At 38.0% G+C, this 25,784-nt stretch overlaps 2 protein-coding genes across 2 annotated transcripts; both read left to right on the top strand.

Moving 5' to 3' along the window:
- The first annotated feature begins 19,713 nt into the window (after positions 1-19,713).
- Positions 19,714-23,077, top strand: GONST1 (golgi nucleotide sugar transporter 1). The gene is made up of 9 exons (XM_079071406.1): positions 19,714-20,310; positions 21,012-21,240; positions 21,323-21,462; positions 21,543-21,672; positions 21,741-21,839; positions 21,946-22,100; positions 22,182-22,298; positions 22,444-22,541; positions 22,842-23,077. The coding sequence occupies exons 2-9, from the start codon at positions 21,025-21,027 to the stop codon at positions 22,898-22,900; spliced, it is 1,014 nt and encodes a 337-aa protein (XP_078927532.1). The 5' UTR covers positions 19,714-20,310; positions 21,012-21,024; the 3' UTR covers positions 22,901-23,077.
- Positions 23,078-23,737: 660 nt separating this feature from the next.
- Positions 23,738-24,855, top strand: LOC145137264 (gamma-secretase subunit). Its single transcript, XM_079071407.1, has 2 exons — positions 23,738-24,097; positions 24,536-24,855. Exons 1-2 carry the CDS (start codon positions 23,794-23,796, stop codon positions 24,694-24,696), a joined length of 465 nt encoding a protein of 154 aa, XP_078927533.1. The 5' UTR covers positions 23,738-23,793; the 3' UTR covers positions 24,697-24,855.
- Positions 24,856-25,784: the final 929 nt, after the last annotated feature.

Raw genomic sequence — 25,784 nt, 5'->3', positions numbered from 1 at the left:
AAATAGCATATTTATAAAATAGTTCGGTAGCATGCAACGTATTTTTTGTAAAATTATGCTTAGAAAGAACCCTTTTAGGTCTTTCTTACTAAATCATGATCCAAATAACATAAATCATAACATAAAAGCAAAAAAGAATAAAATAATTTCATTTAGACAGTTCATCGAACATTTGCTTACATTTGTTTTGTATTTTTGGGACGTTACAACATCCCTAATGCCCATGGATTAATAAATCAAAATCAGGAAACACTCATTAAAAATAAGTTTTAGAGCTCATAGCTAACTTCCCATATATATAAGGCTCACGAAAAGTAAAGCTACTATGAGGAGGTTAGGGCTAGTTAAAGGTAATGAAAAAATCAGTGAAATGTAATGGACTTAGAAAATATTCTAAGTATTTCCAATTTATAATAGGCACCTACTTTGGAGCTTAAAAATGATGACTTTCCGATGTCCGAATTACAAGTGTGATATGTACTTGGAAAGCTCTTGTGAAGTATAAATAATGAAAGAAAAATTAGGCCAACTAGAGTATGTATGAGGAAGTTATGAAAGTCCAAAGTTGGAACCACAGTTAATAGTCATGGCCGACTTAATTGTTTGAGTTAATGAGTGTGTGGGCTGACCACCACCCATTACAATGATGCATCGCAACGTGTGACAAGGCCACATGGGCTGAAATTTTGACACATTATAAGCCACCCCTCTTATATGTTTGACAAGCCGACCATACGAAATACACACCATTTGATCTAGGGGTGGGCATTTGGACCTGTGGACCGGTGAAGTGAGCATTTGGACCTGTGGACCGGTGAACCAGACCAGACCGGACCGTTTTTTTGGACCCTCGGGCCGGTTCTTGGTTCTAGGATTTCAGCAAAACCGGTCCAGTCCGACTGGTTCCAAGTAAAAACCGGTTTTGGACTGACTTATTTAAAAAAAAATTGTATTTTGTAAAATTCTTTAAACAAATATATCTCATTCGTTTTAAGTCTAATTGACATACGGTTTTTTTCAATGTGCAATTTAGAGTTTGTATATGATTTTAGACTATAATTTTGTTGTTTTTGGTGTTATATTTGATGAGTTACAATCCTTCAAAGATGAGATATCAAAACTGAAATATTTCAACTTTCCAGCAAGAAATTTTTACTTTTGTATTTTGTGAAATTCTTTAAACAAACATATCTCATTCGTTTTAAGTCGGATTGACATTCGGTTTTTCCCAACGTGTAATTTAGATTTTTAGATGATTTTAGATTATAATTTAGTTGTTTTTGGTGTTATATTCAGTAAGTTACAATATTTCAAAGATCAGATATCAAAGCTGAAATATTTCAGCTTTTTAGCAAGAAATTTAAACTTTTGTATTCTGTGAAATTCTTTAAACAAATATATCTCATTCGTTTTAAGTCGGATTGACATGGGCTTTATTCCAACATGTAATTTCGAATTTGTAGATGATTTTAGACTATAGTTTTGTTGTTTTTGGTGTTATATTTAATGAGTTATAATCTTTCATTTGTATGTGTGTGTTCTTGATGTAACATCATGTGTAAATAAATTCCAATCATAAATCAAATTCAAATCAAGGGGCTTTTACTAACTAAGTGAAGAAAACAAGGTATTAAGCTATCTGCTAATCCCCTTCTTTTATATGGATTAAAGGTTGGAAATCATGAGGTGAAAATCATGAACCCTAATTCACCTCATAAACCCTTATTTTAGGGTGAGGGATCCTAACAAATGTTAAGATCCATTTTGGTAGGGGTAGGCCTGGAATACTGAGATCCATCCGGTGGATGTCCTAAAAAATTTGTTTGTACGGTAGTTAAGGTGAGTGACCAAATATTGATAATTTAATTTGGATTAGAAACCATCTTTGCAAGAATTGAAATCGTTTGATTAAAGGTGTCATAATTAGTAGAACTAATAATAATAAAAAGGAAAATTAAATGGGAAATTTTTTTACAAGAAAGTATATATATATATATATATATATATATATATATATATATATATATATATATATATATATATATGTAAATTACAGCTCCGCCTAAGCTTAGATATTAAACCTCTAAACTATGTCGTTTTAAATTAGTAAATATACCTGATTTGATTTTCACTTGCTAAATATATCATCTCCCATAATATTTATTTCTTCCATTATCATTTAACCATATTCGTTTGTGTTGAGAGAAAAAACTTAGAGACACACTTGAACAAACGTTAGAACAAGTAGATTGCGGAATAGTTAATCTCGAAGGATCTAAAAGCTCAACAATAATATTAATAAGTTAAGAGTTAGATAGTTAGAGAGTTAGTTGCGGAAAAGTAAAGAAATAGAAATGACAACAATTGTTATATCAAGTATACACATAAGTTGATTCATAACAAGGAATGCATTCAAACCAAGTTAATAAGGAAGATCAAACTTAGTGATTAAGTCACAAAAGACTTGCTCCGAAGAGAGGTTATAATCAGTTGTATTCTAGTAAGATTTGAGAGTAAGAAGGAATGAGTAATTAGATATAGAGATAGAAAAGATAACTTCAGAGATGTGTATTCAGAATAGATAGATGCGTAATGAATACAAGAGAATGAGCTCTATTTATAGAGACTCACGAAGTACACTAGATTACATCTCTAAGAGTAACCATGCAAGGCATATTGGACAATAGAGAGTATTACAATAAAAGACAAGTAAAATAATCTAGTAAAGAGACTGCGGTACGTAGAGACTCCGGATGCGGTTGCTGATGAAGGAGCTTGACTGCGGGTGCTTGTCGGCTGCGGTAGCTGAAGTTCAAGAGGGTCACTTTTTATGATTCAACAATTTCCCCCTAAGTGACCTCTTTAAATTTTGTTCAGCTATCAAGTTTAAGAAACTTGATCAGGATCCACCAAAACTTCCTGATGTTTTCCAACCAGATGATCCTCCTTAAAATCTCGAACTTGACTTTTGCAGTAGTGTGCTTCGATTTTTCAACTGCGGTTCGGCAGATATCAAGTTGCTTCCTGGTGAAGCGATGCATGGCAGTCATAGGAATGAAGTATTTGACATTGTCGATCTTCCTTTTGAAAATGACTCCAAGTTAAGGAAAATTGGTTGCACCTAAGGATCTTTCTTGATAGCCTTCGGTAGGCATTGGTGCAGGATCGACTGGTGGCAGATCAAATTTCTTGGCAATGGTGGGGTAGATGTCTGCATCGATTTTAGCAAAATCGCAAACAGTTTCCTTCAAGAAAATATTAGCCCTTTCAAGCGCAATCTTCATCTTCGGATGCTTCTCCGACTTGTTCTGAAACACTTTAGCTATGAGAAAGACTTCTTCCGGATTCATGCAGGGGAAGTCAGCTTGGGTGCGGACATAGTCGTGTTCCCTTCTGGTGAGGGTGTACTGGATGAAGTCAGCCTTCATGAACTTCCGAAGCTTGTAGTTCTTGACTGCGGATGGTCAATCGTTAGACCATATTTTCTCAATGGGAGAGGCATGCCTAGCATAAAAAAGACTAAGTCTCTCAAATTCCATTGACAATCTTTTGTGGTCTGGAAGGCTGCGGTCGAACGGCTCAAACACTGTGAAGTATTTGGCATTTGGGGAGATTGGAACATCCCAGTAGCCATCCGAAGGGGGTTCAACATATGTGAGGTGAGGTCTGTAGTCGTCATCCAGCAGTCTGCGGTGAGGATTGATCCAAGAGTTTATCAAGGATTCGTCCATGATGGTGTCAAAACCGCATTCTCTCCATATGAGCTCAGCCAGTTTAGCTGCCTTCCAATCTTTTTTCCTTTGGGTGGTGGCAGGAGAGTCATTTGAGCTTGGAGAGGACATGTGATCAACCAGGTTTTTGAAGTGAATGGGAGTCTCTGGTTTTTCAATTGTGATCTCTTTTTAAGGTGGAGTCTGATGAGATGGAGGTGGTGAAGGTTGCGGTGTTGGAATTTTTTCTGTAATGATGGGGGGCTCTGATGTTGTGAGATGGAATGATTGGAGTGATGGACTTCATCTTCACTGTGATGGACTTCGTCTTCACTTCCCCCTCTTGAGGAATGCAACCCAGGAGCATCCTCAAGCCATTGACGTAGGCCATCGACTTTGGCATATACTTCTTGAAACTGAGCCTTCAGGGCATCCGCCAATTGTTGATTGTTTGGAATGGTGGAGTTGAAGAGCAGCTTGTGAATATCCTTAGTGAGTTGAAGGATTTCAGTATCGTGGAAGTTGGAGGACAGGGATCGTTGCAGTCTATTGATTGTGGCTTGAAGAACTGAGATAGTGGACTCATACGCAGTGTGAGTCTCAGCTATCAGTTTTTGAGACTGGATGGCTTGATCCACAATGGCTGCTTGGAGATCTTTCTTGATTGCAGTCACCTCAGACATGAGGCGTTCCGCAGCAGCCATGAAGTCCTTGTGATCTGCTTGTCGATTGTTGTCAAGGGACCGAATTCCCATTTCAACTTTGAGAGAAATTCTCTCAGCAGCCAATCGCTCACGCGTTTCCAAGCGCTCTATCCGTTCTATCAACGACTGCGGTCCGGGGGTGTCTTCTGGTTGCGGTTGAGTGGGCTTGACCGCAGCGAGAATTTGATCAACCTTTGCTTGCAGGCTTAAAAACTCCTTTCTTGTGACAACATTCTTCTTCTTTTTCTTTTTCTCTTTGGGCTTAGAAGTGGAATGGTGAGAGCCACTGGATTCCTCTTCTTCATCGAACATCATAAGGTTATCATCAGAAGGACTGGGGTTATTTACCTCCTGAATGTCATCATCATCAAAACCGAAGGTGGGAGCAGAACTGACTTCTATTGCGGTTCCTTCGTCTTGTGATTCATGAACTGTTGGAGTTGGAATTGGATTTGGAGTTGGAGTTTGAGTTACTCTGGAGGGACTTGCACCTTCACCTGTTGCTTGAGCTTTGAGGATTGTCTCAGCCATCTCGGTCATCCAGTCTTGAACCTTCAGAATGGTGGCTACGGTATTGGCATTATTGATTGCATCTGCCCAATACTTAGCCACTGACTGGATTTCTTGTTCCTTTTGTTGTTGTTGCTTGATCTGTTGTTCCTTGCGTGCTTGGAATGCCCTCCTAAAAGCGGTATATTTCTTGATGTCTGACTCAGTTACCGGAGTGTAGTGTAACCATGAGTCGTTTGATTCATCCCCGTCAAATCCTTGGAATCGCACCGAAGTGTCCTTCGGGTTCACGGATCCTTGCACATTTGTGCTCACCGTGCCTAAACCACCGGATGCGGATGTAAACAGAGTAGGATTTCCTGAGCTTCCTTGGTCTCCTTGACCCGTAGTCAAGTTTGGCCTCGGCTTAGTTCTGGCTAGGACGGAAGAAGTGCCCTGCGGTTGGGGAGGTGTTTGAAGTGTTTGGGTTACGTTCAAAAGGATGGAGTGCAACTCCTCAGAAGAAAAGAAATGCAGTCGGGAAGCCCTGGAGACCTTAGGGCGTGAACCAGTGTCATCCTCGTGGGAGTGAACTGGGGGGGAGTCTCCACGATGCGGTGAATCAGATCACTTTCTGAGTGTGATTGGAAAAGAATAGTGGTGTTGAATGGGTCTGCGGCCACCCCAAGGACTACCGAAGCCTTTTGAGAGGCTTCAGTATTGGTCCGGTCACGCATTTGGCCAGAGGTATTGGTTTTCTTTTTCTTAAAGATGGCAATTGGTTGCACATCCTAATCAGAATCACTATCAGGTGTGGGTGCGGTTGGTGTGATTTTACGTTTCTTGGTAGGTGCGGTTGGTTTGGGAGCATCCTTCTTTGGTGTTCTTTGTTTCTTCTTTGAGGCCAATTGCTTTCTTCTTTAAGAAAGATTGGAGAGGGTAATGGAGGAAGGGACTGCAGTACTTCCAGGGTTAATGATTGCGGATGGGTTTTGAAGAGGCGGGGTAGGAAGGTATGGGGCAATACCTTCCGTAGCCTCAATATGATCTGAGACATCAGCAGTCTCAAGACCAAGAGTGGAAAGAATATGGGTAGGAAGTCTTCGAATTGGTCCAAAAATAGATTGATCAGATGAGAGATTGTACCTTTTGAGATCCTTGGTGACAAAGAAATTGATGTCACTCCCCATGTTGATCCCAGCATCCGCATGGAGGTCGGAAATACAGAGGGACCAGAACCTTGCGAAAGTGAGTTCGGTTGGGTTCTCCTTTGGGCTCTCCTTAGGAATGTATTGAAGAAAGTCGTCCCATAGGATCTGCCCGTAGTTCACGTCATGACCTGTGAAGATACTCCACACCAGCTCCAGAAGTTTGAGTCCCATATTATCCGTGCCTCCGGTTCTGCCGGATAGACTGCGGATGACGTAGTGGCAAACAAATTGCCAGACCGCAGGCAGTTGGTTTTTCTTGAATTCCCCAATTCCTTTAATCTTCTTCTGATATCCCATTTGGTAAAGTGCAGAAGTAACGTCCACCATGGATGGGGTGAAAATCTTAATGGAGGGATGAACAAGGAGGTTAATGGTATAAAGAAACTTTTCTTTGGACAGAATGACCAAAGAATCGTTAACCAGGTTAAGATGAACTTCTTGTGGGTTTTCAAGTGGGCGATAGGCTGAGAAGGCACATTTGAATAGGGTTGAGATTGGGATAACGTCTGTGAAAGCATCGAAGGGGCCAACACAGGGGGTGATTCTTCAGAAACTTGATCATCAGCTTGATCGGATCATTGTAGGATGAATGATCTTCGAACACAGCTCTGAAGTTGCTTGAAGCAATCGTAGGAGGGTCTGAACCAGTAGGGTTCACTGATCCAGATGCCTTGGATTGTTTCTTGGATACACCGGATTTCACCATTGTAGGAGCTTGAGAGAAAGAGTAGAAGACAGAGTGCTTGTAGGAATTTGAGAGGGAAGATTCAATGTTCAGAGAGCGTAAAGTGATTTTGGGGAAGAAGAAGGGTTTATATAGGGATGAATTTGAATAGTAACTGTTTTTACCCTAGGTAAAAAGAAATGATAAGGTAAAAGGTCGTTTGGGGGGAATCTTTTGAATTGGAAATTAAATCTCAGCCACATAATATGAAACGGTTTAAAAAAGTTTTTGAGATTTACCAAAAAAAAGGATTTGCATTTAATGAAAAGTCAGACGTACATCATCACGTCAGGTAATCGTGTGGTGAGGGGAAAAGAAGTTGTAACGGATGGGACGTGTTGGGTAAGAGGAAAAGACAGATTAAGGATGTGTTTATGGAAAAACGTTCTTTTTGTCATCATACCTAAAATAGGTCTGACACAAGGTTTATTCAAAAAGAGAATGAGACAGTTTCTCAAGGAATGTTTTTTTATTTGATGTTTTATTTAATGAAGGATCATTAAATAGCACACCATAATTCAAGGGTTGATGAAACAGATGAGAAATTAACAATGTGATTGCGGATGGAAACTTCATTGCGGATGGATCCTTTGCTATTGCGGATGAGTAGATGTCATTGCGGATGAACAGATGAGTGTCTGCAGTATAGGAACTGAGGAGAGCACTTGTACAAGAAGTTAGTAATAACAAACAATAAGGACCCATGAAAGATAAGTATGATATATGGTTGCGGTATATGGACTGCGGTACACAGGATATACCAAAATCATCTATCATAAGTAACTTTTAGTTAGAACCGCAGCGGAGACCAAGGATGGTATGCGGTATCTATCAATTCAAAAAGAATTTTGGGTCTGGATTCATCATTCCTAACATTTGCAGGAAGGTGTTAAGTTTTGTGGAGTCGAGCACTTTTGTGAACACATCAGCAATCTCTTCATGAGTATGGACAAAGATGAGTACCTTTCAAGATGTGGTCTTTCATGAAGTGATACCGTAGTTCAATATGATTAGTCTTGGAGTGCTGAATTGGATTGTGAGAAATAGCAATAGCACTTTCAGAGTCACAATAGATTGGTATCCGCAGCATTCTATATCCGTAGTCCAGTAGTTGAGTTTTCATCCAAAGGACTTGAGAACAACAACTGGCTGCGGCCACATACTCAGCTTCTACGGTAGACGGAGAAACACAACTTTGTTTCCTTGAAGACCAACTGACGAGTCTTCCTCCCAAAAATTGACATCCTCCTGAGGTACTTTTGCGGTCTAATCTGCATCCGGCGTGATCCGCATCTGTGAAAGCTTGTAGGTTGAAGTCATTGACTACGGGGTACCATAGACCAAGAGATTTGCTTCCTTTCAGGTACCGTAGTATTTGTTTGGCTGCGGTCATGTGAGACACTTTTGGGTCAGCCTGATACCTTGCACATACACCAGTTGCAAAGACAATGTCTGGTCGGCTTGCGGTGAGGTACATTAGAGAGCCTATGATACCTCTATAAGTCTTGTGATCCACAGGTTCTCCTGAGGGATCAGCAGAGATCTTATAACCAAAGGCCATGGGGACCTTAGCCGAAGAACAGTTGTCCATAGAATACTTCTTTAACAGTTCGGTGGTGTGTTTTCCTTGATGAATGAAAATTCCTTGAGGAATTTGTTTCACTTGAATACCTAGAAAGAAGTTAATCTCTCTATTCATGCTCATTTGGAACTTGTTAGTCATGAGCTTAGCAAATTCATTCACCATTTCTTGATCAGTTGATCCGAAGATGATGTCGTCCACATATATTTGTATGAGCATAAGGTGGTTACCATTTTCTTTTCTAAATAAAGTGGGGTCAATCACTCCTCTCTTGTACCCGGATGAGACAAGGAATTCAGAAAGAGTCTCATACCATGCTCTTGGGGCTTGGTTCAGACCGTAGACTGCTTTTTCAAGCTTGTAGCAGTGGTCTGGGAAATCAATATGTTCAAAGCCCGGAGGTTGCTGAAGATAAACTTCTTCTTTTAGTTCCCCATTGAGAAAGACACTTTTTACATCCATTTGATGAACCTTGATATTCTTGTGGGCTGCGTATGCTAGGAAGATCCGGATAGCTTCCATGCGTGCTACCGGAGCATACGTTTCATCGTAGTCAATGCCTTCAAGTTGACTATACCCCTTTGCAACTAACCTTGCCTTGTTTCTGACTACCGCACCAGATTCATCCAGCTTATTCTTGAACACCCATCTAGTGCCAACAATGGTGTGACCACGTGGCTTTGGAACAAGCTGCCATACTTTGTTTCTTTGAGATTCTTCTAGCTCTTCTTGCATCGCGGCTATCCAGTCAGGTTCAAGCAATGCTTCTTTGATCGTTCGGGGCTCTACCGAGGACATAAATGTTGCGTAGTGGCAGTGATCAGATAAGTCCTTGGAAGATCGAGTCTGGATACCTGCGGATGGGTTGCCAATGATTTGACCTGGTGGGTGGTCCTTCGTCCATACATGTAGACGGGTTTGTAGATGATCAGCAGCTACGGTAGAGGGAATGTCTTCGATATCAGAAGATTTTGCGGTTGGAGATGGCAGTTCCCCCTGGATTTGAGAACATCTTGCGGAATCATCTTGGTTTGTTGGAACGAGAATGGAATTTTCTTGAGCAGTTGGAAGAGGTTCCCCCCTGGATTGCTGATGGGAGCTCCTCTGGAACCTGAGAAGGTTCCCCCTGGACTGCGGATGGAAGAGTGATAATCCTTGAATCGGTTCTTGTGTCAATGTTCTCTATGAGTTCATCATCCGAATCCGAAGATACGTTTGATGGTAATGATTCTCTGCGGATAGGAACTTGAACAACGTCAAGTACTGGAACCTCGACGGTTGTTGCTTGATCCGGAGTAGAGCTTTCCCCCTCAACTGGAGAGGTGGAAGTATTGAGAGATGCTACTTCGGATAGGGATGGACTAGAAACATCAGCGTGTTGTTGTTGAGCTGCCGGAGACACAAGAACTTCGGATAGTTTCGCCGTTTCAACAGGGTCGAAGAGATCGTCATAATTGACTTCAACTAGATTTAAAGGACCTGAAGAGGCAGGAATATCGCTTTCCATGATTGCTGTGGTTTCAGTGGATGGAGGGGCGTTACGGATGTGAGAATCATCAAATTTCACATCAAAGCTTTCAATGATTAGCCTTGTACGTCTGATGAGGACCCTGTAAGCAACTTTGTTAGTGGAATAGCCGAGGAAGATGTTGTGACACCAGTCAAATTTTGGTCAAATATTAATTGATCAATAATCGTAATTGGGATGAACCAAGTGGTAGAGTTTGTAACAAGGTTTCCAAAAACATAAAGAACACTGAAATCCGAGTTATAACGAAGAAGTTATGACCAATCGAAAATCCGTGGTAAAACCGGCAAAACACTGTTCAGTGTAAAAAGCGAATTTTCGATAAAATGATTTTTAGCCTTGACAATCTAAATGAAACTTGTAGAATATGTTAAACCGAGAACGTTCATAAAAAGAACGTGAAAATCCGACTTCGTATGAGGAAGTTATAATTTTTCGAAGTTTCGGTTTAGCAGTAGACAGCTAAAAATTCAAAATATAAATCGATCGATATTTAGCCGACGCAACTTAAACGAGAATCGAAGGTCTCGTCAATAGTAGCACAACGGTAAAAAGACAGACGAAAACGGACGTCGGATGAAGAAGTTATGAATTTTTAATGGATTCCCGTCACGGTTTGTTTAAAATAATAATATTAAAAATAAAGTCGAAATTAGCCGAAGAAGTCTAAACAAAAGTCGTAGAGTATGATTTTACCTACGCGTGCATATAAAGAACGCCAAAAACGGAGCTCGTATGCGAAAGTTATAATTTTCGCAAGTTTGGCACAAAAATAAAGAAAAAATGGGAAAAAACCGGGCAATTTCGCATGCCACGTCACCCTCGCACGTGGCAGCAGCTGAGTGGACCGAACCCATGCGTGGCACCTCCTGATTGGACCGCAGCCAAGGTCCACTTACAAGCGAACAGCTTCGCATGAGACACCCCGGAGACATCCCCCTTCGCATCGTGGCACCCACCCATTGGACCGAAGGCTGGTCCTATCCGAAGCGGCCAGCAGCGAACCGCCTGACCGAGCCCTCGCCACCTGTCCGAACCAAGACACGCATCCGCTTCCTTCGCTACCACGTTGCTGATGACTAAGCTGCTTCGGACCGAGGCTTCAGACTATAAATAGCCCGCAAGACCCTCCAGATTTTTACACCTTTTCACCCCATTTTTGGTCCTCTTTCACCCCTTTCACTTCCATAAACTCCCAAACGACCCCCGAAGGCCCCGATATCGAGTCTAAATCCTGAAGCAAGCCCCGGAGCCCCGGAATTCTCGAGAATTCATCCTCTCTCCTGTCGAAACTCTGCCCGGTTTGAGCCGGTTTCTCGTTAAATAAACTCTTTACGGGAAACGAAACGCTGCCCAAATCACCGCTTATCAAAGTGAGTTCATACCCCTATAATATACCTTTTTAAATGGTTTTATATGCTTTTTAGGGGGGATACAAGTTTAACACAATATTAAATTGTGTTAATAACTGTATGTGATAATAATCACACAAAGAATTTCCGTATGCTTTTAAGAATTACCAAATACTTTCAAAATAACGTGAAGCCATGTTAAATCTTTAAAGTCATGTAAAAACTTCGTTAAATTCTTTGAAAAATGTTTTATACGTTATTTCAAAGTATAAATGCCAAAATCATGTTTATATATGTATAAATATATAAATAAGATTCGAAGGGCTTAGGACTAATGAATTCTCCTATATCCTTTTCCTTGTTTGGATGTGGAATTAGGGTTGTATTATTTGTCCAAAGGTCGTTTCCTTCTTAATTATATATATATTATACATATATGAGTCTAAAAGGTTACTCCTTTTAGTATCATTACCTTTGTATCAGGCTGAGCAAAGGTGATATTCCATGAGAATTCATGTTAATCAGATAGAACATATAAATTATAATAGGTATAATTTATGATTCAAAACTAAATATACAAGTATGATTCATGACTGTATACTTTCCAAGGAAATTATCAAAATACATTTAACTATACCAAGATATGTATAATACCTTTAATATCAAAACAACATATTAAAGAAGTAAAGATACATCATACCTAGTTTGCATTAACAAAGGTACTATATAGAGTACTAGGGTTAGCAAACACGTGGTAATGTCGGGTTTGCATTAGCAAAGGTACTATACAGAGTACCCGAGTTAGCAAACACGAGGTAATAATACATTCTGACGGGTTTGCATTAGCAAAGGTACTATACAGAGTACCCGAGTTAGCAAACACGAAGTAATAATTCATAATTCAAGTATACTAGAATACACTGTTTTACAAGAAACCAGAGTTTTGATTCAAAACAAATCAAGGGTTTACACTTATCAAATACATGTTTGGAAAACTAAGAATATACTGTCAATCATTATTTCAGAATGATTGGGTTTTCAAAACTAATATACATGTAACGTTTAATATGCTTTTTATGAGACTCTATATTCAGGTTGTTTAATTCATTTTAGACAACATAGGAAAGTCCTGACATTATAACCAGAATCTCCAGCGGGGGATCGAAACAAGTGTGTGTAGATCTATATCGGGATTGACAACCCCGCACTCAGGCTGTTAGCTACAGTTAGATGAGTGACAATTGTTATCACCAGTTTAAACGCCCACAAAGCGTTTGTTTCAGGCCATCCGTCATAGTATGGTTATAATAAAAACTACTCATTAAAAAGGTATTAACAATACGTTAGTGTATAAACAAATAAACGAAAGTACACCTTCAAAGTACCAGTTTATAGAATACAAAATACAATGGTTTAATACAGTTTTCATTAACACCTGGGGGAGCCATGCACACTCTCAGTTTCAAGTTTTCATAAAGGAATACAAATATAAAACAGTAATACAAAGAGAACGGTTTATGGGATTAAACCACTTATCCAATGGAACTTAGTCACTCAATCTCGGTAAACTAGTATAACATAAAAGACCTTTAGTGATTAATTCTATAATTCCTTAGTTATTACATCATAGTTATACATAAGTAATATCCGATTGACAGTGAAATGTGTGACTTCCGCCTTACTTCCTGTTCCTTGTTTGGTTGTGGGCTTAGGGCAGATACACCCAATTGACTGTCCATTCGATATTGTGTTATGTATAATCAGTATAAACTAAGTAATTACAGAGGGAAACTATTGAGGTTATCAATCTAGCACCTCAGGAAATATAGGATTTCCTGGAGAAACCAGTGAACTTATTCAAAGAACATTAGGGTATACTTAACAGAACTAAAATACTTATGAACTCACCAGCTTAAATGCTGATCTACTCTTTCCAAATAACTTGTATTCTCAGGAATCCAGTAGATAGGTACACTCCCGACGCTTTTGAGAAGACTACCTAGTACCGTACTGTGACTATTGTCTTCTCCTGTACCTACTTCAGTGTTTGAATATGTAATGTTTAAACGCTTATGTAAAACTTATACTTATTAATGCAATGGTTGTTTGTACTTTGATTACTGTATTGCATGTGTTGTGATACTTACCTAAAGTCCTCCGCCCCCGAACGTTTCCGCTGTTCTGGTTTGGGGGTGCGACAGATGCCTTCATCAGACTTCGGTGCAAACTTGTTAAGATGATCGCGGTTGTTGATCACAAAACATCTACACCCAAAGATATGAAAGAAGCGGACATTTGGCTTTTTGTTTTTAAGGCCCTCATATGGTGTTTTGTTGAGACGTTTGCACACAATGCTACGATTTTGAACAAAGCATGCGGTGGCTACAGCTTCAGCCCAGAAGTAGAGAGGAAGGCGTGCGAAGTTAAGCATGGACCTTGCTGCTTCTACTAGAGTGTGATTCCTTCTCTCTACTACTCCATTTTGTTGTGGTGTATAAGGAGATGAGAAGTTGTGAGTGATGCCTTTGGAAACCAAGAAACTGTTGAGAAGATGATTAGTAAACTCGGTTCCATTATCATTGCGGATACGTCTTACTGGAAGCTTGATCTGAAGCTCTATTTCCTTGATGAAATTGATGAGAATCTGCGGTGTTTCTGACTTGAGTCTAAGGAAGAAGACCCATGTGAAGCATGTAAAGTCATCTACAATAACCAGTATGTATTTCTTGTGATGGAGACTGGCTACGATGGATGGACCGCAGAGATCAATGTGTAAGAGCTCTAGTGGTTCAGAGATTGAAGAATCAATCACCATGGGGTGACTTGCTTTGTATTGCTTTCCACATTCACAAGCCGGACAGAGAGTATCGTTGCTGAATTTGAGAATAGGGAGACCTCTGACTAGTTCTCCGGTGACCAAATTGTTGATGTACCTGAAGTTGAGATGAGCTAGCTTGCGGTGCCATAGCCAGCTGACTTTGGATACGGCTTTGGATAGGAAGCACAACTGCGGTCTACCAATGATCAGAGAGACATCCAAAGGATACATGGTACCTTCGGATCGGGATTTGATCAGACACGTGTTCCTATCACTTGTCATTACATAGCAAAATTGATCATCAAATTCAACTCGATGTCCTGCCTTACATAGTTGGCCAACACTGATGAGATTGTGTTTAAGGCTTTCTACATAAGCAACCTTTTGAATATAAAAGTTCCCCGTAGTGAGAACACCGTAACCTCGGATGACTCCATTCGCATTGTTGCCGAATGTGACATTTCCACCATTGCATATTGGCCTGAAATCTCGAAGGTATTCTAACCTTCCGGTCATGTGCAAGGAGCATGCACTGTCAATTAACCATTCTTCTTCTTGTTCCTCCTTGCACAAGGCCTGAGAATTACACGGTTAGTTTAGGCATCCAAACTAGTTTGGAGCCTGGGGCAATTGGTGAATTTCTGAATGATGCATGGACCGAGGTTGCAGGGACAGGTCTCTTGTCAACTTTTAATCCTAGTCCTGGATGTTTGTGCAAATTTGGAGTGTTGTGAGTTTTTGAAAAAGTACGAGGTGTCTGACTCCGACTAGATTTGACATAGGATGAATCCTTTTGACAACTACACTGACATTTACAAAAAGAGATTTTGTCTTTTGATCTGACACTATGCTTGGTCAGCGGTCTATAGGATGAATTGGACTTGTTACCGGTCCGAGGTTGGTAATCCCTGACATGAGTGGTGTTGGGTTTTGAAAAAGTTTGTTTTTGAAAAGGTTTAGTACGTGTAGGTCTTTGAGTTCTTTTTGGTGGAGTTGGTAGAATACCCTTCCATTTTTTGAAATTTTGATGTGACTTTAAAAGTGTTGGAGTGGGTAAGATACCCTTCCACTTTGGGTCATCTGAGGAATAGACTTGAAAACCATTGTTTTGAAAAGACTTTGCACCTTTTTGGGTTTTGTCAGATGAATTAGGAATGACTGATGAAACTTGACATTCCTTTTTGTGTGTTTTCTTGATAGGAGAGTTTTTTGAAAGTAGTGTGAGAAAACAAATTTTTCTGGACTCTTGGACCTTGGAAATCTGACATGCTTCTTGTTTTTCGAAAAAGTTTGTCTAGTTGTGCCACAAGATCGAATTTCCTCTTTGAAAGCCTTTTTAGCTAAGGATTTTGGTGAACCGCAGTCTTTGTTGTTCAACTGCGGTTTCCTAGAACCCTTTGAAAATTTGTGAAAACGAGGGTTTGAGTCATCAGAACTTGAAGATTCAGGGGTTTGAGAGCATTGACCCACTTCAAAGTTTTCTATGGGTAATTCGTGATGAATTGTTTGAAGAGTGGCAGAACTTTTGTTCGAAGACTGCAGTAGGGATGACTTGACTACCGCAGAGTAAGTCTTAGTTGGGACTGCAGTGGGACTTTTGGCTACAGTGAGAAACATTGCGGTCTGAGGGCAGAGATGGAAAGTCTTTCGAGACTTTGGGGCCCTCAATGACAATTTCTTCATCAACTACAGATGAGGTTTGAGAATTTGAGCAAATGGTGCCACAGATAGAAATTTGATCACATGTGTGACCCGAAACCTCAGGCACAATTTCCTCAATGACACAATTATTGCTTAGATTATGCAGTCTACCGAAGTGAGTTTTGATATCTTCGGGAAAGGTCTTGTCATTGACTGGGAAATGAAATTCTCGGTCTGGAGGGACATACAGTCTGTCTTTGTTGAACCGGGGTGAGAAATCCATTGCGGTAGGATATCCATTTGACCAACCCCAATTGTATGTATTGTCCACGGTTCCATTGTTTACCAAATTCTCAATAGCTTCACTTTCATTGAACAATTTTTCGATTAAAAGATTTAAGCGTACAATTTCACTCTGAGCTAAATCTCTCTGGTTCAAAGCTATCTCTAATTGGGTTTCGCTCAAAATTCTTGCATCTTTTTCTAGCTCTAAGTCCTTCTCTAACATAGCCATTTTGAGTCTTTTGTTATCCAGTCGTCCTCTTACATGGAACATCTCTTGGGACGCAATGTTCTTCTCATCTAAGGCTTTGTTATAGTCTGTAAGGACGGCAACACAAGTATCATTAAGATCATCTATGTAGGGTTGACAGTCATGCATGCTATAGTTTAGAGTTTGGATCATAAGTTTTACCTGTTCGACGATGCTTAGAGTTCCATCCTTTGCCATGTAGCAGTAGTTGTTGTCCAGTTTTGTAGACCCATCATTATCTGCAGTTGCCAGCATGCAGATTTTCCCTTTTCCTTTGACACTGCTGATGGCATCATCTTCATATCCGGATGACCAAACTTGATGGTCTCTTTTGACATGGGCTACATATGCCTTTTCCTTTTCCTTATCTTCCAACTCTTGAGCCATTTTAAGGTAGGATGCTCTGTCTTTTACTACATTGGCCTTACAATCTTTTGCAAAATGATTTTCTTTGTTGCATTTGTGACAAATTACAACATCAGTCTTGTCTTCTGAGGGAGTACCGGAGTCAGTGGTTTGAGTAGACTGCGGTGCCTCCTTTGGTTGATTATTTTGAGATTGCGGTGGTGGATGAGAACTTTTGGGATATCGAGGATGGTTATTCTGGGAACTGAAGTTACGGTTGAATGGAGGTTTGTTGAACTGTTGATTCTTGCGGAAGGAAGGAGGTGATAAACGGTTGAACTGTTGGCTAACCAGAGCAATAGCCTTTTGAAATTCTTCCTCATCTTCATACTCGGAGTCAGCTTCGTATGACTGCGGTGGAGTGTCATACGAGGGAGAATAAGATTGATTATGTGGAGCTTGTGCTATGAGAGCAAGTGGTCCTCCGAAGTCAGCACAGTCTTTGAGTACGGTGGATTCTTGTGCTTGCAGTTCTCCATAGAGCTTGTAGAGTGACAAAGAACGAATCTTTCTATCGCCTTGGACTATCATCTTAGCTGTAGTCCAATGTCTTCCCAAACCATTAAAAAACTGAAGATTTGTTTCATGGTTACTGCGGATGGTGCCCGCATTGGATAACTTGGTGACTATCAAGTTGAACCTTTTGAAGGAGTCTTCCAAGCTTTCGCCAGTATGAGCTTTGAAGTTGTTGAACTCATTGAGTGCGGTAGTAAGCTTCTTGTCTTGTGCTTGTTCTGAGCCTTCGTACAAGTTCTTGAGAACTTCCGAGATCTCTTTTGCTGATTTGCAATTTATGATAATATCGAAGTTGTCAGGAGCAACTCCACAGGAGATTTCATAAAAAGCAACAACATCATTTTCCATTTTATCGATATCATCCTTGGTGGGACGGTTCATGACTGGTTGACCTCCTCCTAGTCTGGCTGTAGCGCCGTCAGTTTGGACTGGTGTAAGGACTGGGACATGTGGTCCTTCTTCTACGGATCACCATACATCTCTACCAAGTCTCCTTAAGTATCTTTCCATTCTTTGTGACCAATGATGATATTCATTTGCTACCAGTATTGGGGCTCGATTAGAACCACCAACACTGTTGGAAACATTCAGAGATAACGATTGTGCCATATTTTTGAAGTTTTTTTTAAGGAATGAGCTTCAGTGGTATAGAAGGCCCTTTGAAAATCAGAGTTCCGTTTTCAAAAAGCAACCACTATGGCTCTGATACCAATTGTTGAGAGAAAAAACTTAGAGACACACTTGAACAAACGTTAGAACAAGTAGATTGCGGAATAGTTAATCTCGAAGGATCTAAAAGCTCAACAATAATATTAATAAGTTAAGAGTTCGATAGTTAGAGAGTTAGTTGCGGAAAAGTAAAGAAATTGAAATGACAACAATTGTTATATCAAGTATACACATAAGTTGATTCATAACAAGGAATGCATTCAAACCAAGTTAATAAGGAAGATCAAACTTAGTGATTAAGTCACAAAAGACTTGCTCAGAGGTTATAATCAGTTGTATTCTAGTAAGATTTGAGAGTAAGAAGGAATGAATAATTAGATAGAGAGATAGAAAAGATAACTTCAGAGATGTGTATTCAGAATAGATAGATGCGTAATGAATACAAGAGAATGAGCTCTATTTATAGAGACTCACGAAGTACACTAGATTACATCTCTAAGAGTAACCATGCAAGGCATAATGGACAATAGAGAGTATTACAATAAAAGACAAGTAAAGTAATCTAGTAAAGAGACTGCGGTAGGTAGAGACTCCAGATGCGGTTGCTGATGAAGGAGCTTGACTGCGGGTGCTTGTCGGCTGCGGTAGCTGAAGTTCAAGAGGGTCACTTTTTATGATTCAACGGTTTGTTTTTCTCCATTATCGTCTATCTTTTCACTCTGTACCCAACAATGAATAATGAATAGAAAATCTTTTGTAAAAAAATTGTTTGCAAGAAATGACGTAGTGTTTTAGAAAGGATACGTTTTGTTAGGAAATCGCATAATATTTTTTTTTAGGAAACTCCTTAGCTAATAAATCAACGTAATTTCATAAGGTTTAGTATATAAGTTTAGGTGGGTCTGTAATGTATACTTATTTTTCATATATATATATATATATATATATATATATATATATATATATATATATATATATTGTGTGAGTGTGTGAACAAAACCACGTTGAATAGTCAGATTTAAAAAAGAAAATTTATATGAAAAATTAACACATGTTTATACCTTTTGCATTTGATATTTTTGGTTTCTTTGTGTTGCAGATGTTGTGGACTGTGGAGCTCCTTATTAAAGTTCAACAAGTTATGCATAATAATGTAAAAGAATTAGTTTTCAATGTAAAAAATGGTTATGACTCAGCTTGTTGCTCGTTTACCCGTTATGTCAATGAAAATTTTTTATGATTAATATTTAAATTAAAAAACTTAAGTACCTACCCAAGTAAAAGTATTGAGCATTCCTTATAATTTACAAGTAAATGAATCTTAAATTTACAATCAATTCTAATAGTTTCAACAATAAATCTAAATCGCAACAAAGGGGAGCGACTCGTGATCAAATGGATACACCCCAACTCCTCAATAGTGGAGCAATGCCTAAAGAAGTGTGTTTGATGAAACTCCACAATAACATGATAACATCTCAGTGTCAAAGTGTTGACCAACTCAAACTTTGACTGAAACTCGCATTTTATATATATATTTTTATATTTACTTTTTGAAGGTATTAGATTTGTTTTTAGTATATTTTTATGAAATTTAAATTATTATATTATATTTTTCATTAAAATTCATGGAGTTCTAGGTCGAATATAAATGCAAAATAAGATTGAAAATTATATCAGACTCAATCATAATATGCCTCTACTTTATCATATTCAAAATTATATCAGACTTGACTTAATCATTAAAGCTCCCTTAATAAAATATAAAGTCGGAGATAATAAAATATAACGGAAGCCAAGCATCAAAACATATGTTATGCGTTGGTTCAACGGGTCCCTATCATGAAATTCAAGTCGCAGTTTAAATCTCAAATCCCTGATATTTCGTTCTTTCATAAATCCCTCTTTCGTTCCACTCAATAATCGCATTCGCATCGCATGTTGGTCTCATTAGCTTCCTAATAAATACAGGCGACGCCATTTGGGAATAAGCCACCACCCTCGGCCGCCGGAAACCAATTTGACCTCATCAACTCCGCCAGACCGCCGGAAACTACTTTGACATCATCAACTCCGCCAGACCGCCGGTCATCACAAAGGATCGTTGACTTCTCCTCATACGGCAACTTCAAGAAGAGGCGCGGTTTTCTTTTGTTTCTCCCCGGTGCGTCAAAGAGGAGGCGGGCATCAATCCTGTACCCTTCTTACGCTTTAGTGATTTAGTGAGATATGATTACAAAGCGTCAAACATTTGAAGAGATCAGGGACGAAGATGAAGAGATGAAATAACTCATTCTCTATGCCTATTGCCTAATGCATCACTAGTCATCAGCCATTAGCTCTTCGTAATCTTCTGCAAAAACTGCATCTGGTCTCTTATCTCTCGATTATCTGTGTGTTAATCTTGATCTTCTCCAAAATTCAATCAGGTAAACAGCGAATCACCTCACCTTCTTAAATCTTGGTTTTTTATTCCCGTGTATTTGTTATTATATTCGGCTGATTTTAGGTTGAGGTTAATTGGGGCACACTTACTTCGCTTAGTAATTCCATTTACTATTTATTGTAGGCTGTGTTTTCTCTTAGTTATTCTTGTTGTCCAATTTTGGGTTACTCTAATTTCGTGGATATCTGAGCAATAACATTTTTTTAGATTCACAAAGTTAGATTGTTTGTTTGTCTTGTTGAGTACCTGAGTAGATGTCTTTCTCCTTCTTTTAGACCTTTCATCTGTAAATTATGTGATCTTATTTGTAAATGGTATACTTTTGAGCTTGGAAGTTCATTATAGCACTAAATAAGATTCGTCACATAGCTCAATAATGCTCTTTTATATGTAAATGCATAGTTAATATGTTATAATTACCTTATTTGAAATTGAAACAAAACAATTGGTTATCAATTTTATGGTTAACATTTCTGGAAATCATGCTTCACATTTTTTACTAGAAAAAGATAGTGTGTTGTAGACTGGTAGTTGTTGTTGGTTTTGTTTATTTTTAGCCTTTCTTCTTTGTTGTCTTTCTTCTCTTAAATTTTAAGGCTTTTAAAGTTTTTGTCTTTTGGGCCAAGAACTATCAGCATTTATTCTCAACATTTTGTTCTTTTATCATATTTTATTTTCATACAGATCAACTCTTACAATGAAAAATGTTGGTGATGATGAGGCTGATGTGGAGAATGGAAAATTTGATAAAGAAAAAGAAAGAAGTCAAAAGAGTAGTAGAATAAAAGTCAACAATCAAGCCTTATTATCTGGATTTGCATATTGTCTTTCATCATGTAGCATGATACTTGTTAACAAATACGTCCTCTCCAGCTATGATTTCAATGCTGGAATATCCTTAATGCTCTACCAGGTTCAATATTATTACAATTTACATCATTACTCCTTCATCTTCTCTTATTTCTCTAACAAGTCCTTTTTCTTTTCATTTTCAGAACTTTGTATCTGTACTTATAGTCTCTAGTTTGAGCATACTTGGTGTAATATCAACAGAACCACTTACATGGAGATTGATAAAAATCTGGTTGCCTGTGAATTTTATATTCGTTGGGATGTTAGTCACAAGCATGTTTAGGTATCAAATTATATCAATTTTCATTATCTTGATAATAATAATAAATAATAACTCAAAATGAATTATAATATTGTTTGCAGTTTAAGATACATTAATGTTGCCATGGTTACTGTGTTGAAGAATTTCACCAATGTGATAACTGCAGTTGGTGAAATGTATTTGTTCAATAAGCACCATGACAATAGAGTCTGGGCTGCACTTTTCTTGATGGTATGTATGTTTATTTTTATAATATTAAATTTTTAATCAAAATGATAATTTTTTTTTTGTGTGTGTAGATAATATCAGCAATATCTGGAGGGATAACGGATTTGGCTTTTAATGCTGTTGGGTACACATGGCAGATTATTAATTGTTTTCTGACAGCATCATATTCTGTAAGTGCACGCCAGATACAGATACAGATACAGATGCAGTGCAACCTGTTGTGTCATGTCATGTGTAACAGACAGATGAATTTTTATATTAAATTTTTTTGTGTAGTTGACACTTCGTAGAGTGATGGATACAGCTAAGCAAGTGACAAAATCTGGACAGTTGAATGAGTTTTCAATGGTGTTACTCAACAACACACTTTCGTTGCCTTTAGGGCTTGTGCTTATTTTTGTATTCAATGAGGTGGATTATCTTTATACCACGTAAGTTTATTTTTATTATAACATTTATACTTTCAATATATATATTTTTTGGATTAGTAAATATTTTTTGGTAATTTGCAGACCCCTTTTGAGGATGCCGACATTCTGGGTGGTGATGACATTTAGTGGATTTCTTGGGTTAGCTATTAGCTTCACTTCCATGTGGTTTCTTCACCAGACGGGGGCCACCACATACAGGTAATTGCAATTTTTGTCCTCTTGACATCAGTCCCGGTCCCTGTTGTACCAGATGCAGTACAAACCTGTTCAGTCCTGTCAGATGGACGTTGGGCATTACATGGTTTTAAGATGACAAAATTATTGTAAATTTTTTTATTTGCAGTCTTGTGGGGTCACTAAATAAGATTCCGCTCTCGGTTGCTGGCATAGTTTTATTTCATGTCCCTACAAGCGTTGAGAATTCTGCCAGCATTTTATTCGGTTAGCCGTTTTTCCTTTTAAAATAAAATTCATATTATAACCAAATTTTTACTCTATTTTTACATCAACTGTGGCGTTGGTGAATAGTAATATAGTATAACTAACACCAAATATGGTTGGTGTTATTCTATTCATCAACACAAAATGTGGTGTTAAAGTTTCAGTAGTGAAAATTGGTTTTTTCAACTTTGAATTTTTTCATGTTTCGTTTATTTTTTGTATGATAATAATCTATATTTAAAATTGTTACTTGTGATATTATATTATTAAACTCAATTTTTGTTTTGGTTTTGGTTTTAGGTTTGGTTGCAGGAGTGTTGTTTGCGAGAGCAAAGATTAAGGATAGAACTCAATCTTGAAAAACAAAGGGTTTAAAGTATACATTGGTTTGGAGAAATGGAAACAAATAGGGCTATTTAATTGTTTCAAGTGTGTCTGTTGTTTTTTTGTAAGGGGGGATATGTTGTAGGCATTTTTGTACTCTAAAACAATACTCAATATTGATGATGTTTGTGAAAAAACAAAAAGTTGCGACTTTTTTTTTTTTTTTTTTTTTTTTGTACAAATCTAGGATGCTAAGTATACAAAACAAAATTGAATACTTATTTTTATCAGTCTTCTATTATTAAAAGTACATAGTTGATCAACATTAAATATGGCACATGAATTTCAAATTAAATTCAACATCTTATGTGTGAATACTGAATGTCATGTGAATTTCAACATATGTCGTGAAATGGCAATTTCCATGAATTCCATGCTATTAGATGTGGATTTTCAAGTAATGCTGTGTGAATTTCTTGTTATAATCATGTTATAACATGTAAAATTCATACAATATAACGCAGATTTCATCTATTAATATGTATATTCCATATATTCAACTCATTGAATACGAACTTCAAACTAAACCGTTGCGATTTGATAGCGTCACACACATATATGTATGCAATTTGAGGGCAGAAATTCACGGAATTTACACATGAAAACAACATAACAAATAATATCTATACTTTAAAAGTTGTTAGAAAATGGTAAAGATTAGGGTCTATTTGGAACTACAGATTTTCATGAAGACCTTCTACGAAAAAATAATCATAAGATTAGGACTTTATTTGTAGACCTTGACATTTATGAAGGCCTTTTAACAAAATTATAAGATCAGGGGGGTATACTATTATACTTCAAACTCTTCTACCTCTTTTTCTTCTTCCGTATACGGCGTAGAGAGAGAGAGAGAGAGAGAGAGAGAATGGAAAGGTCATCGGAGGAAGTGACTCCGTCGGAAGCAGCCGTACTGATAACTCCTCGTACCGATCCCATTCGCGGCGACGATCGGAACGGGAACCGTAACCCTATCAGTACTGCTTCATCATCGCGAGCTGAGTGGCCGACGATCGACGGACCATTGGGGTTGTCGGAGCAAGATTCCATTGGTTACGCTCGTAAGTTTTTCGGATTTGGATTCATTTTGCTACCAATGCTGTGGGCCGTTAATTGCTACTACTTCTGGCCGGTTCTTCGTAACTCTCGCTCTTTCCCCCGAATCCGCCCCTGTAAGTCGATTTCATTCTCAATTTGGGGGAAATTCTCGTATACTCTAACCGCATTTTGAGTTATTCTCGTTACAATAAATTGAATCTCCTTCTTCATTTTGATTTATCAACATCGTCTGCAATGGCACAAAATTGTCAGGCCAACTGTCTCTATTCCAGATTTACATTTTGAATTTGAAAAAGTATCTTAAGAAATTGTTATACTTAATCTGCAATCGGTTACGCTACTGAATGCTAACTAGATTTGACATCAAAAACATCAAAATTCAGCTCTTTCTTTGGGACAGATGGAGCAATTTATCGGTTTTGTGCTTTTCTAGGGTAAAAAATGAAGTATATTTTCATGAATACATACCTCCATGTTTACTGGGAAATTGAATGGTTAGAAGATTTGAAGTTTATGTTAGAAAGTAAAAACTAGTTTTGTTGATTGTGTAGATGTGGTAGGATCAGCAATAGGAGTGACGATATTTTCAGCCATGCTAGCTTCGTGGGCCCTCACCTTCACCATTGGAGGCGAACGTCTTTTCGGGCATACATGGGATGAACTGGTAATGTATAATGTTGCTGACAGATATGGTTTGACAGGTTGGATTTAGTGATTGGAATTGGAATTGTAAAGTCTGGAATGGAATTGGAAAAACACTAGACTCATAACTCATTTTGTTTGAAACTCCAAGAGATATTCTGAATTCTGTATTATTCAACTTCAAGTAGTCTCAGAAGTCACTTAAATACATATAGCCTTGAATTTTTTAGTCATGTCATCAACATATTTGGTTAATACTTAATACAATACAACTAAATCATTTATAAAGTGTATTATACTATTATTCACTTGCAAGGTATTTAGTATTGCTATATTTAATTGAAAAGTTGATACTTGATACGATGACTGGATATTTTTTTGTAAAAATATAATCAATAAATATGTAAAAAAAAAAACTAAAACATTAGCAAGAGAAATGAAAGTACATGTTAATATTTTGTGACTTCGTCACTAAGAGCATGTCCAATGATCCTAAAGCCTAACGATTTGATTTTTGATTTCTGAGTAGATTCATATTATAACAACTAACTATCACATTTACTGAGTAACACTATTCATTTATCCGAATAGAGTTACAAGTTGGGGCTAGCCCACTTGGCTAACAAAGTGTGGAATTTATAACAAAGAGGTCATGAGTTCAATCCCAGACAAATACTAATCCTGCTGATAAAATAAAATAAAAAAATTCTCCGAATAGAGTTGAAGCTTCGGTTATCGATTTTAGGTCATGTCTATACATTTCTAGTTTGTTTTATATATTAGTTATAATTTGAATGTAATAATTAATATTTACAGTCTTTTATTTATTACAGTAAATTGTATTATATTAATTAAGACCATTGCACCAGAAAGTTATACCACATTTTTTTCTCCGACCGTTGTGTGTGGTGAGGTGCGGTATCATTCCTATCAGTTTTGTGGGGTGAGAGAAGGGTGAGAGGGAAAAATGATGTGGCCCTGACATGGCTAGACCAAAAGTGTGATAAGTTGTGATACCATAGCTACCGGTCTAAATAGATTAACAAATACCTTGCTAATGGTCATTATATTTCCCTCTTAATTATCAAGAAATCTATTTTTTTAAACAGATACACACTCATAAATCTACTCTTTAACTACTTTTTAATTTCATCTATA

The sequence above is a fragment of the Lactuca virosa genome, chromosome 9 (genome assembly GCF_052849685.1).
Source record: "Lactuca virosa cultivar CGN04683 chromosome 9, Lactuca_virosa_CGN04683_v6, whole genome shotgun sequence".
Classification (NCBI taxonomy): domain Eukaryota; kingdom Viridiplantae; phylum Streptophyta; class Magnoliopsida; order Asterales; family Asteraceae; genus Lactuca; species Lactuca virosa.
This window is presented reverse-complemented; position numbering and strand designations above follow the sequence as displayed.

Coding starts and splice junctions, on each gene's coding strand:
- GONST1 (XM_079071406.1), top strand. CDS start 21,025: ATGAAAAATGTTGGTGATGATGAGGCTGATGTGGAGAATGGAAAATTT. Junction 21,673..21,740: donor GGGCTGCACTTTTCTTGATG/GTATGTATGTTT, acceptor TTGTGTGTGTAG/ATAATATCAGCAATATCTGG. Junction 22,101..22,181: donor GTGGATTATCTTTATACCAC/GTAAGTTTATTT, acceptor GGTAATTTGCAG/ACCCCTTTTGAGGATGCCGA.
- LOC145137264 (XM_079071407.1), top strand. CDS start 23,794: ATGGAAAGGTCATCGGAGGAAGTGACTCCGTCGGAAGCAGCCGTACTG. Junction 24,098..24,535: donor TTTCCCCCGAATCCGCCCCT/GTAAGTCGATTT, acceptor TTGATTGTGTAG/ATGTGGTAGGATCAGCAATA.